We start from the raw sequence: 13,598 nt of genomic DNA on the forward strand, positions 1-13,598 counted from the left end.
GCAAGAAGACGCCAAGCACCACCATGACCAGACCCACGCGGACTCGGACGACCTCCGTCACCCGGACGACCAAGGCGGGCAAGCGCACCAGGAGGGTGGTGACCACCACGTCCACCTCAACAATATTCACACCGCCGCCGTCGCCTACCACTACGGCCATTGCAACGACAGTGACAAAAGTGGCTGCTGCAATGCGCGCCGGCAAGTACAAGTTCATCCCGGAGTTCGGCGGCCAAGGCACTTCCTACTGGACCGAGCTGCACAAGCTCTACGCTGCATCCAATTCCAGCGCCACGCGCGCGTTCATTGAGCGTGCTGCACAGGCGCTGCTGGAGGAGTCCAGCACGGACGAGGCCAAGGCCTCCGTCGCCTTCGAGGTGGTAATTGACCTGCACAATTGGCTGCAGAACCTGGAGGTCGGTACTTCTCCCAATGGCTTGGCGATGGACCGCGTGTACTTCAGCATGCCGCTGCTGGTGCTCACGCAGTGCGCCAACTACCTCAACTTCCTCGAGACCGCCGGCGTGACGCACGAGAGCGTGGTCAAGAGCTCCGCCACGGCGGTGGGCCACAACCAGGGCGTGGTGAGCGCCGTCATCTTCTCGGCGGCCAAGACGGCCCACGAGTTCGCCGACATCGGCGTCTCCGTGCTGCGTTACATGTTCTGGCAGGGACTGCGCGCGCAGGAGACGTACGAGCAGCTCCTGACGCAGTACAAGCAGGACGGCAAGAAGATCGCGGACGCCGGCCCGATGCTGGCCGTGCGCGGGCTGACGAAGGAGCACGTGCTGAAGGCCATCGAGGTGGCCAGGCGCCGGACCAAGACGCCCGACCTGCAGCTGTCTCTCATCAACGCGTCGGACATGATGAACGTGACGGGCTTCCCCGCGACGATGACGCTGCTGAAGCAGGCGCTGGAGGGTCTGTTCGCCAAGCCCGACGGCAACCAGACGCGCATCCCGCACTCGCAGCGCAAGCCCACGGGCTCGCTGTCCTTCTTGCCGCTGTCAGCTCCTTTCCACACGCCGCTGCTGACGGAGGCCAAGCCGAAGCTGGTCCAGGACGTCCAACACGTCAAGTGCGAGATCAAGGGCAGCCAGCTGCAGGTGCCCGTGTACGCTACGAACGCGGAGGCCACGAACCTGCAGACGGTGGACGACGTCGTCGATGCACTTATTAACATGCAGCTGCTGCAGCTCGTGGACTGACGGCGACGTGGGCGAAGATCGCGGAGCACCACTCGAATGCGACCCACGTCCTGGAGTTTGGCCCAGACCTCGGTGTGGCAAAACTGAGCGACAAGTTCGCGGAAGGCTTGGGCATCGAGGTGGTCATTGCGACCGCCAAGCACCCCGTCATGAGCATATCGACGAAGTACGCTCCTCACATCGGCCTACAGCAGTTCATCGATGCAGCGCCGACCTTCACCCCGGCCGAGACGACGTGGTCTAAGAAGTTCGGTCCTCAGGTGACCGCGTCGGGCAGGCTCTACAACAGATTTACGCGCGCTTTGAACAAGCCGCCGGTCATGGTGGCGGGCATGACGCCCACGACGAGCTTGGAAGGTATCGACCTGGTTGCGGCGATCCAGAACGCTGGTTTCCACGGCGAGCTTGCCGCCGGTGGTCTGTCGCGCCCCAACATCTTCGAAGACGCGGTGAACGAGCTGGTGTCGAAGATCAAGCCTGGCCTCGGCATTGCGATCAACATGCTGTACCTGAACGCGAAGCAGTGGGGCTTCCAGTTCCCGATGGTGCTCCGCATGCGTCGCAGCGGTGTGCCCATTGAAAGCATCACGATTGGCGCCGGCATCCCGACGCAGGAGCGTGCGCTTGAGATGATGTCGCAGCTGGAGGCCGTCGGTATCAAGGTGGTGTGCTTCAAGCCGGGTTCGGTGGACGGCATCAACGCGGTGCTGGAGATCGCGGCGGCGATGCCGTCAATGACCGTGATGCTGCAGTGGACTGGCGGTCGCGCTGGTGGCCACCACAGCTTCGAGGACTTCCACCAGCCGATGGAGGAGACGTACGCCGCGATTCGTCGCGTGTCGAACGTGCTGCTGGTGGTCGGCTCTGGCTTCGGCAACTGGGAGGACTCGAAGCAGTACCTGACGGGCGAGTGGAGTCTGTCCCGGGGCCACCTGCACAAGATGCCTGCGGATGGTATCCTGATGGGCTCTCGCGTGATGGTTGCGAAGGAGGCTGCGACCGCGCCGGCGGTGAAGAAGCTGCTTGTGGACACTCCAGGTATCGAGTCGGAGCTGGAGTGGGAGACGAGCTACACGGGTGTCGTGGGCGGCGTCGTGACGGTCACGTCGGAGCTGGGCGAGCCGATCCACGTGGTGGCGAACCGCTGCGCGCTGCTGTGGAAGGAGTTCGACGACAAGTACTTCTCCATCCCGCGCGAGCAGGTGGAGCTGGCGCTCCGCCTCAACAAGAAGGACATCATCACGCGCCTGAACGCGGATTACCAGAAGCCGTACTTCGGCTGCAAGCGCAACGTGGAGACGGGTGAGGTCGTTCCGGCGGAGCTGGAGGAGATGTCGTACGGAGACGTGCTGACGCGCTTGGTCGACCTGACGTACGTGGAGGTGGAAGGCAAGCCGCAGCGCTGGGTGCACGACACGTACTTCTCGCGCGTGAGCAAGTTCATCACGCGCACGGAGGAGCGTTTCCGCCGCGAGAGCTCAGGCGCGCTGTTCGACCAGTCGGAGCTCAAGTCGAACCCGCGCGGAACGGTGAGCGCGTTTATCGCGAAGTACCCCGCGACGGTGTCGACGCTGCTGTCGGTGCCGGACTGCGACTTCTTCCTGGAGCTTTGCCGCACGGGCGGCAAGCCGGTGAACTTCGTGCCTGCGATTGACGCCGAGTTTAAGACGTGGTTCAAGAAGGACTCGCTGTGGTACTCGGAGGACTTGGACGCGGTGCCGGAGCACGATGCGCAGCGCGTGTTCATTCTGCAGGGCCCCGTGGCTGTCCGCTACAGCACGGTGGTGGACGAGCCCGTTGCGGACATCCTGGAAGGCATCAACACTGGCTTCGTCAACGTTGTGAAGGAGAGCGGCGCGATTGCTGCTGCGCCGGTTGTGGCCGCCAAGCAAACCGTGGACATCGCCGGCGTCGAGGTGACGGAAACCGACGGCAGCGTGGAGGTGTCGATCCCGACGGAGGAGAGCGCCGTGCCGTCTGCTGACGAGTGGCTTGCTGCGCTTGCGGCATCCGTGAGCGACAAGGAGTGGCTGCAGGCGCTGATCTCGTCGACGCACGTCGTGGAGGAGAAGAAGTGGCTGGCAAACCCGGTGCGTCAGCTGCTTGTCCCCCAGGCAGGCCAGAAGTACGTGGTCGATGCTGCTGGTGTTCGTGTGTTCGACAGCTCCATTGACATTTCGGGGCCCGTGATCGAGATCACGAAGAAGGACGCGTCCATTGCCGTTGTGGTGAACGAGGTTCGCCCGGCGGTGACCGAGCTGAAGGCTGGTGTGGTGGCGTTGGAGATGACGTTCCAGCACCACCCCGAGCTGTCGTGTGCGGTCCACTCGGAGGGCAGCGGCTTCATCGACAAGGTGAAGGCGTTCTACGCGCGCTTCTGGGTGGCCATCGAGGGCAAGGAGGAGGAGTCGTGCGAGGCTGCGTGCGCGGAGAGCGTGATGTCTCCTTTCACGGCCGACTTCAGCATTACGAAGGAGGACATCGTCGCGTATCGCGCCGCGCTGGGCCTCAACGAGGACGAGGAGGGTGCTCCCGCCGACTTCTCGACGATCGTGTCGTGGCGTCCGCTGATCCAGTCGGTGTTCACGAAGGAGGTGAAGGGCAACCTGCTGGACCTGGTGCACCTGAAGCACTCGTACAAGCTGCTGTCATCGCGCAAGGCGTCGGCGACATTCCTGCCTGGCGACGACATCGTGAGCACGTCGAACGTCGGCAGTCTGCGCATCATCGACAGCGGCAAGATCGTGCATGGTGTGGCCATCATCTCGCGCAAGACGGTGGACGAGCAAATGGAGGAGGTGCTGGAGCCCCTGGTGGAGCTGCACAGCGAGTTCCTCATCCGCGGTTCGTTCGAGGACTTCGAGTCGACGTTCTCGATTGACAAGTCGACGGACGAATTCGTGCCGAGCCGCCCGGAGGACGTGGAGATCCTGAAGGCGAAGTCGTGGCTGAAGCTTGGTGCCGAGACCTCAGTGAACGTCGGCGACCACCTGTCGTTTGAGCTGACGACAAAGAAGCAATACGCGTCGATCGGCTCGCTGAGCTCTGTGGAGGTGTCAGGCGTGCTGTTCCGCGCGGATGCCGGCTCGAACGTGGAGATTGGCACGGTCGAGTTCACGAGCCAGGAGGTGAACGAGAGCCCCGTGGTGGCGTTCCTGCGCCAGGTGCAACCGGCGGATACGAATGCCGGCGGAATGTTTGCGAACGGTGGCTCGCACATGCTGGAGAAGCCGCTGGAGATCGACGTGCCGACGAACGCGTTGGCGTACGCCGTGGCTTCGCGCGACCTGAACCCGATTCACCGCTCGAAGTACGCGGCCATCCTGGGCCACCTCCCGAAGGGCAAGCCGATCATGCACGGTCTGTGGACTGCGACCAAGGTCCGCGACCTGGTCATCTCGAGCTTCGGCCTGGGCTTCGACAGCAACGTCGTGGACTACGACGTGAACTTCGACGGCATGGTGTACCCGGGCGACAAGCTGTTCATGCAGGCGCGTCACATCGGCCTCGACAACGGCAAGAAGGTTCTGTCGGTGGAGGTTGTAAACGGCTCCGGCGAGCGCGTGATTAGCGCTCGTGCTGTGGTGAAGCAGGCGCCGATGGCGTTTGTGTTCACTGGCCAGGGCTCTGCTGCGGTTGGCATGGGCATGGACCGCTACCAGGAGTCTTCGGTTGCTCGCGAGATCTGGAACCGTGGTGATGTCCACCTGCGCAACACGTTAGGTTTCTCTATCCTCGAGATGGTGCGCAAGAACCCGAAGTCCATTACGGTGCACTTTGGTGGCAAGAAGGGCCGTAAGATTCGCGAAAAGTACATGAGTTTGACGTGCGAGGACCCCGTGACTGGTGAAATCGCACCGCTGTTGCCGGAAATCAATGCTCGTACACAGAGCTTTAGCTTCTCCGCCCCGGAAGGTTTGGAGTTCGCAACTCAGTTCAGCCAGCCTGCGCTCGTGCTGCTGGAGAAGGCCATGTTCTCTGAGATTGAGGCAGCGCAGCTGATTCCTGACGACGCGCACTTTGCTGGTCACTCCCTTGGTGAGTACGCCGGCCTGAGCTCGTTCGCTGGCGCTTTGGCTGTGGAGGACGTCGTGGAAGTCGTGTTCCTGCGTGGTTTAATCATGCAGAAGGCTGTGAAGCGCGACGCCGAAGGACGCTCGGACTACGGAATGGTGGCCACGAACCCCACTCGTGTTGGCCACCACTCCACGGAAGAGGTCATGTACAAGATCGTGGACGGTATCGAGGCTGCTTCGGGCAAGCTCCTGCAAGTGGTGAACTTCAACATCCAGCAGCGCCAGTACGTGGTTGCTGGCGAGAACGTGAACCTGGAGACGCTGTCGCTGGCGTTGTCTGCGTTCAAGACGGTGAAGTCGAGTGCTCCTGAAGAGGTGGAGAAGGTCATCACGGAGTCGTTGGCGCAGGCTCGCGCTCGCAAGGAGAAGTGCGAGCAGAGCGGGCGTCCGTTTACGTTGGCGAGAGGCCTGGCGACGATCCCGCTTGTGAGAATTGACGTGCCGTTCCACTCGCGCGAGCTTCTGGGCGGTGTGCCGTCGTTCCGTGCGCTGCTGCGCACGAAGTTCGACCCGCAGGTGCTGGAGCGCCAGCTTCCGCTTCTGGTGAACCGGTACATCCCTAACTTGGTGGCCACCCCGTTCTCGCTGGAGCGCTCGTACTTCGAGGAGGTGTACGAGGCGACGAAGAGCCCGTACCTGGCGGAGGTGCTGGACCCGATGCAGTGGCAGTTGACGACGAAGGCCCAGCTCGCGCACCTTCTGGTGGTGGAGCTGTTGGCGTACCAGTTTGCGTCTCCCGTGCAGTGGATCAAGACGCAGGCGCTTCTGTTCTCGGAGGGTGGCGTTCGCCGCTTCGTGGAGATTGGTCCTGCTCCAACGTTGACGAACATGGCGCTGCGCACTCTGCAGGTGGGCGACTTCCCGTCCGTGCCGCGTGAGATCCTGTGGTACCAGCGTGACCGCGAGGTTGTCCACTTCGAGGAGGAGACGTCGAACATCTCTGCCTCGGAGTACGCGCGCGGCCTGGCTGCTGAGGCTGCCGCTGAGGCCGCGGCCGCCGCTGCGAAGGCTGCTGCTGCGTCTGCTCCGAAGGTGGAGGCAGCTCCTGCTGCTCCGGCCCCGGTTGCTGCTCCGGTTGTGGTTGCCCCGGTGGTGCAGGCTGCTCCTGCTCCTGCTCCGGTTGCTGCGTCGTCGGCCCCTGCTGCAGAGGACGCGCCAGTTGCCGCCCTGCACGTTCTTCGTGTGCTCCTCGCTGTGCGCCTGAACAAGGATCTGGGCGAGATCAAGGAAGACACGGACGTGAAGACGCTTTGCGCTGGCAAGTCTGCGGTGCAGAACGAGATCCTGGGCGACCTCGAGAAGGAGTTCGGTGGCGGCGTCCCCGAGGGCGCTGGCGAGGTGCCGCTGAAGGAGCTGGCGTCGAAGTTCTCGGGCTACAACACGCTGGGTAAGGTGACGAACGGCCTGATCAACAAGGTGGTGGCAAGCAAGATGCCTGGTGGCTTCACGATGTCGAGCATCAAGGAGTACCTGAGCGGCGAGAAGGGTCTGGGAGCTGGTCGCATGGAGAGCGTCCTGGCGCACTCGCTGCTGTTGGCTCCGCAGGCCCGTTTCAAGAGCGATGCGGACGCGCGCAAGTGGCTGGATGACAGCGTGAACGGCTACGCTTCGTTCGCGGGTATTTCTCTGGCTCGCCCGACGATGGCTGCTGCGCCAGGCGCGGTGGGAATGTCGTTCAACCCGGCGCCGGTGTCGATCCCTACGGTTGGCGACAAGCCCGTGGAGGCAAAGCACGCTCTGCTGGTGATGCTTGCGGCGAAGTTCGGCAAGGCGTTCACTGAGATCCCTGAGACGGCAACCATCAAGGAGCTGTCGGCTGGCAAGTCTGCTGTGCAGAACGAGATCGTTGGTGATCTGGAGAAGGAGTTCGGCTCGGGCCCGGATGATGCTGCGGAGATGAAGCTGGCCGAGCTGGCGGGCAAGTTCCCCGACTACGCGTCGCCCGGCAAGGTGACGAGCGCTCTGATCGCGAAGATGCTCGCGAGCAAGATGCCTGGCGGCTTTGGTCTGTCGGCCATCAAGGAGTACTTGTCGAGCGAACGCTGCCTGCCGAGCGGCCGCATCGAGAGTGTGCTGCTGCACGGTCTGACGCAGAACCCGAAGCAGCGTCTGACAGACGATGTCACGGCGAAGAAGTGGCTGGATGGTGTCGTGGACGACTACGCGAAGTTCGCTGGCATCGACATCCCGTACCTGTCGAAGCTGGGCGGAATGATGGCTGGTCCGGCGATGGGCCAGCCGGCGATGCAGTCTAGCTCGCTGCCGAGCGACTTTGAGAAGCGTCTGAAGGCGATGATCGCGGACCAGGTGGAGGCGTTGAACTCGTACCTCGGCGACGACCAGCTGGACTGGCACCGCAAAATCGAAACGGAGGTTGACTTGCGTGAGGACCTGGAGTCGTCGGTGTCGCAGTGGGTGACGGAGCACGGCGAGTTCTACGGCTCTGGCATTGTCGGCAAGTTCGACGCGAAGAAGGAGCGTCAGTACGACAGCTACTGGAACTGGGCTGTTCAGGATGCGATGGAGCTGTACTACCGCACTGCGGCTGCTGCCAAGGGTGTGCCTGTGAACCCGAAGCTAGGTGTGAACGAGGGTCTCAACACCCACTTCGAGGCCATGACCCGTTTTATCAACAAGAACGTGGACACGATTGCGGATGAGTCTGCGCTTCCGCCACTTGAGTGGTTTAAGCCTTATCTGTGCAACCGTGCTACACCTGAGCTTTTGCAGTGCACGCAGTTCTTCGTGTCTCGTGCTGAAGAAGAAAGCAGCCCTGAACTGTCACAGGCCGTCCAGCTATTGGTGGAGCAAGTCGGAGAATGGCTGAACACGAACCCTGTGAACATGCAGATCTTCAAGCCGACGCAGCCGCAGCTCCGCATCCTCGAGAACGGAGAGTTGGAGTACGCTGAAGTGCCTCGTGAAGGTGTGACCGATTCTATCAACTATGTTGACGAGGTGGCACGTGGACTGGAGTACAACGACGCCATCGAGACCGGCAAGGTTGCTGGCACTGATGTTACGGCTGGTATGACCAGTGCTGTCGGATTCGAGTCTACCTTGAACGACAACGGCAGCATGAGCAGTGATGAACCTGACAGTGACGACGACGAATTCGACGAGGAAGAGGAGGCTGCATCGGGTGTGGCTGACAAGCAGTCGGCTAAAACTAAGAAGCTGGCTCCTGCCGAAGGTGCCAAGCTCAATGCGCTTCGCGACTCTCTTCGTAAGCGCGCCAAGCGGGAGTCTGAGAAGTCTCTGGTTGCTCGTTCGTCGTCGTTGCGCTACGGCCTCAACGAGAACCTGAAAAAGATCGTTCTGCCGCACGTGCATATCCGCAAACCGTCCGATGTGGACCCGACGATTCGTCTGTACGACGTCGAGTCGACCTGCGTGTTGCTGTCGTGCATGCGTGAGATGGCCTCAACGGGTATTTCATTTGCTGGCAAGGTGGCGCTACTGACCGGTTGCGGCAAGAACTCCATTGGTGCCGAGATCGTGAAGGCGCTGCTGGAAGGTGGCGCGACGGTGTTCGTGACGACGAGCAGCTTCAGTATGAAGACGACGGCGCTGTTCCGCGAGATCTACGAGCAGCACGGCAGCCGTGGTAGCCGTCTCATCGTGTTGCCATTCAACCAGGCGTCCAAAGTGGACGTGCAGAACTTGGTGGCGCACATTTACAATGTGCACAAGCTGGACCTGGACTTCGTGATCCCGTTTGCGGCTTTGTCGGAGGTGGGACGCACGATCACGGACATTGATTCGCGCTCGGAGCTGGCGCACCGCATCATGCTGACGAACACGATGCGTTTGCTGGGAGAGGTTGTCACGGCGAAGAAGGCTCGTGACATTACGACGCGGCCTGCGCTCGTGATCCTGCCGATGTCTCCGAACCACGGCAACTTCGGTGGCGACGGTCTGTACGCCGAGTCGAAGTTGGGTGTTGAAAGTCTCATGGGCAAGTGGTACTCGGAGGGCTGGGATGACCAGCTATCGATCGTCGGCGCGATTATCGGTTGGACCCGCGGCACGGGTCTGATGTCTGGCAACAATGTGGTTGCTGCTGGTGTGGAGAAGATGGGAATGAGAACGTTCAGCACGACTGAAATGGGCTTCAACCTGAGTGCGCTGATGCACCCGAGCATTGTCGACCGTGCGGCGGAATCTCCGATCTTCGCAGACCTCACTGGTGGCATGGCCCAGGTGAGCGACTTGAAGGACCAGGTGGATGTCATTCGTGCTGACATCATGAAGAGGTCGAAGCTGCAAGCATCTATCCATGCTGCGCTTGAGAGCGACAAGAAGATGCTGGCTCTGCCTTCGAAGCAGCAGTTGGTTGCTCCGAACTCGGAAGAAGTTCGCTCCTCGCGCGAACATGTCGAGCTACTATTGCAACTCGTTCCCGAAGCTGTCGGGTGTGTCTGGACTGTCGGCGTCGGCTAAGCAGGCGATGCTGCGCGGCATGCTGGACCTTCGCCAGGTTGTTGTCGTGACTGGATTCGGTGAGGTGAGTCCATGGGGTAACTCTCGCACGCGCTGGGAGATGGAGTCGTACGGCGAGTTCTCGCTGGAAGGCTGCATTGAGCTGGCGTGGTTGACGGGCCGCATCGTGTTCGACAAGGGCAACTGGGTGGACGCGAAGACGAAGGAGATCGTGCCGGACCACCAGGTGAAGCCCCGCTACGAGGAGGACATCCTGAAGCACTCGGGCATTCGTATCGTTGAGCCTGAGCTGTTCGACGGCTACGACCCGAAGAACAAGATGGTGCTGCACCAGGTGGCCATCGACAAGAAGATGTCTCCCATCGAGGTGGCTGACCGCGAGGAGGCTCTGCAGTTCCGCAAGGAGCTGGGCAAGGAGAACGTGGATGTGTTTCAGAACGCGTCCGGCGCGTGGATGATCCGTCTGCGTAAGGGCTCTGTGCTGAACATTCCTCGTGCGCTCAACTTCGACCGCTTCGTCGCTGGTCAAATCCCGACGGGCTGGAGCGCGGAGCGTCTTGGTCTGTCCAAGGATCTTGCCGATGCTGTGGACCCTATTACGTTGTACGTGTTGGCGTCGACTATGGACGCGTTTGTCGCTGCTGGTGTGATGGACCCGTACGAATTCTACCAGTACGTGCACGTGTCGGAGATTGGCAACACGTCCGGTGGTGGTATGGGTGGTATGCGAGCACTTACACAGATCTACAAAAACCGCCTACTAGGCAAGTCGGCCCCGAGTGACGCTTTGCAGGAGTGCTTCATCAATACGCCTCCGGCTTGGGTGAACATGCTGCTGTTGAGTTCGTCTGGTCCGATTAAGACCCCTGTGGGCGCTTGTGCCACGGCTGCTGAATCCGTGGACATCGGTGCGGAGACCATCAAGAGTGGCAAGGCTCGCATCTGCATCGTTGGTGGCTACGATGACTTCGGTGAGGAGGGTGCGTTCGAGTTCGCACAGATGAAGGCCACGAGTGACTCGGTGAAGGAGACTGGTATGGGTCGTGAGCCCAAGGAAATGTGTCGTCCATGCTCGACCACGCGCGGTGGCTTCATGGAGAGTCACGGTGCTGGTATTCAGTTGCTGATGGATGCCCAGCTGGCGCTTGAAATGGGTCTGCCGATCTATGGCATCGTGGCGCTGACGAACACGGCGACTGACAAGAACGGTCGTTCGGTGCCTGCTCCTGGTCAGGGTATTCTGACGACGGCTCGTGAGGTTTCGTCGGACAACTCGAAGCCTTCTCCGTTGCTGGACGTGAAGTTCCGTCGCCGTCAGTTCGACGATGAGCTGGAGAGCATCGAGAAGTGGTATGCGCGTGAGAAGGCATTGATTGATGGGGACGAGTCTCGTGTGGCCTTCCTTGATGAGATGAAGGTCCGTAAGGTCCAGTCCGCGCAGTCTATGTGGGGCGAGGGCTTTTACCATGGCCGCACGGACATCGCTCCTCTGCGTGGTGCGCTGAGCGTGTGGAACCTGGACATCGACGACCTCGGAGCTGCTAGCTTCCACGGCACGGGCACCAAGGCCAACGACAAGAACGAGAGCGAGGTGACCCACAAGCAGATGGCTCACCTGGGCCGCTCGGCGGGCAACCCGCTCCCTGTGATCTGCCAGAAGAACCTGACGGGCCACCCGAAGGGCGCTGCCGCTGCGTGGATGCTGAACGGGTTGCTGCAGGTGCTGAACACGGGTTTGATCCCGGGCAACCGTCAGCTGGACAACACGTGCGAGACGCTGCGCAAGTACGACCACCTGGTGTACCCGAACCGTAGCTACCAGACCGTGGGCGTCAAGGCTGTGATGATGAAGAGTTTCGGCTTCGGGCAGGCCGGTGGCGAGGTGGTGCTGGTGCACCCGGACTACCTGCTGTCTACGCTGGCTGGTGAGGAGTTCCGGCACTACTCGGCTCGTCGCGAGCAGCGTCTGATCAAGATGAACACGCACGTTCAGGGCGTGATCACGGGCAAGCAGGCGCACATCCAGGTGAAGAACGAGGCGCCGTACTCGTCGGCGCAGGAGAGCAACGTGTACCTGGACCCTACGGCTCGCGCGGAGTACGACGCGACGTCCAAGACGTGGCGCTTTGGCGGAGCGGATTCGCTCACTGCGGAGGAGAACCGCCGCCAGCGCGCGGAGAAGCGCGCGAAGAAGGCGAAGGCTGCAGCGGAAGCGGCGGCATTGTCGAAGAAGACCACGGAGACGCACTCGGCCGACTCGTCGTCGACGCTGTTGACTGCCATCAACCAAGCGGCGACCGACCTGGGTCTGGCGTCCAAGAACATGGGCATGGGTGTGGACGTGGAGCCTGTGGCGACGTTCGAGAACCTGAATGGCCGCGAGGACTTCATCCGCCGCAACTTCACGGACCAGGAGATGGCGTACTGCTACAGCGCGCCACACCCGGCCGCGAGCTTCGCGGGTCGCTGGGCCGCCAAGGAGGCTGTGATCAAGGCGATCTCGAGCTCTTCGCCGACGGAGCCGAACCTGTGGAAGGGTGCTGGCGCCCCGCTGCGCGAGATTGAGATCTTCATGACGGCGTCGGGCGCTCCGTCCGTGTTGCTGTCGGGCTACCCGCTGCAGGTGTTCAACCGTCTGGGCTTGTCGAAGCTGAGCGTGTCCATCAGCCATTCGGGCGACTTCGCGGTGTCCCAGGCTGTCGCCAACTTCCAGGAGTAAGTTCCCATGACGTATAGGTAGTTTTACATTTTGCATTTTGCGCATTATATGATGTACACCTGCGTAATCAACTTTAGTAAATACAAGATGCATATTTCTGCGTTGTTGACTCTGGTGCCTTCGGCTCCTTGTTTGTTCGATCGAATGCTAAAAGTGAAGTGAAAACGAGAAGACAACAGGTGTCTTCATGTCAGCATTGCGCGCGGGTTCTTGAAAGCTTGCACCACTCTTCCCCGAAGCAGATGCTGTCGCATTTCAAGCATGCAGAGAAACACGTCTCGTTGTCATCTTGCAGGATCAAAAGGTCACTATTATGACTCAATCTTCGAACACTGTTGTCGTAGCTTACAACTCGTACGTAGCTGGTATTGCTCCGAGTCATCGAAGGATCACAACAAAGAGTTCTCGCTATAGTATAGGCTACAAAATCATATCATCTACGTGTTCTACTAAGCATGTTCATGGCAGCGACCGCGACGACAATGGCATCGAAGTAATACGTCAGCGCGAATGATGTTTACATTTAAAGTATGAACCAGCGCTATGATGTTTGGGCCGCGTGTGCCTTTCCACCTTACCACCAGCGAATTGACCATGACGTCACCGAATGCTACATTTACAGTATAGCATTATCACGTTTCGAGTCGCAGTGATTGAAGGACTGATGTCGAGGTTAGCGTTGCTGATGACAAACATCTAGCCAGGCCGCACATCGGGATAACCTGCGTCTCGTTTCCATGGAAAAGCTGCTGTATCCAGGGCGAGCGTATCCTATCGATAATTGACTCCACGCTTCAGAGACGTGTTTAACCTCTTCTGCAGCCAAAACCAAACGCTCCTCATTAGTATGACAGGCCTGCGTTTGACGACAGCAGCACTTGAAGCATAGTGTTACAGCCTGCAACCTACACATTAAAAATCATCAAAGTTGTACAAGCGAGATTGGAATATTACCGAGATCGCCGCGGTCGATTCGACCAACGTGTTTCGCATTGCAGCCTGTAACGAAGCACCTTCACAAGAGAACTCTGCAACAGAAACGATATGTATGCGATGTACATGTGCTGCAATACTCGAAAACCAAAAATCTAAAACAATACTTAATGCCCTTGAATCCAAGCAACGCCATCACAAATTATCCCACATCACTAC

General features: G+C 60.2%; 2 protein-coding genes across 3 annotated transcripts; both read left to right on the forward strand.

The window, feature by feature from the left end:
- Window positions 1-464: 464 nt before the first annotated feature.
- Window positions 465-1,208, forward strand: IUM83_07157 (putative fatty acid synthase subunit alpha; the record flags this gene model as incomplete). Its single annotated transcript, XM_067931423.1, has 1 exon — window positions 465-1,208. The coding sequence occupies one exon, from the start codon at window positions 465-467 to the stop codon at window positions 1,206-1,208; it is 744 nt and encodes a 247-aa protein (XP_067780446.1).
- An 806-nt stretch (window positions 1,209-2,014) lies between these two features.
- Window positions 2,015-12,446, forward strand: IUM83_07158 (the record flags this gene model as incomplete). Of its 2 annotated transcripts, none has more annotated exons than XM_067931425.1 (3): window positions 2,015-4,747; window positions 7,121-9,640; window positions 9,732-12,446. In XM_067931425.1, 3 exons carry the CDS (start codon window positions 2,015-2,017, stop codon window positions 12,444-12,446), a joined length of 7,968 nt encoding a protein of 2,655 aa, XP_067780413.1. The 2 variants fall into 2 exon arrangements, with proteins under 2 accessions (XP_067780413.1, XP_067780414.1); XM_067931424.1 differs by lacking the exon at window positions 7,121-9,640 and having other exon boundaries at window positions 9,732-10,399; window positions 11,273-12,446.
- Window positions 12,447-13,598: the final 1,152 nt, after the last annotated feature.

This window comes from Phytophthora cinnamomi (assembly GCF_018691715.1).
Source record: "Phytophthora cinnamomi strain GKB4 chromosome Unknown Contig127, whole genome shotgun sequence".
Classification (NCBI taxonomy): Eukaryota; Oomycota; class Peronosporomycetes; order Peronosporales; family Peronosporaceae; genus Phytophthora; species Phytophthora cinnamomi.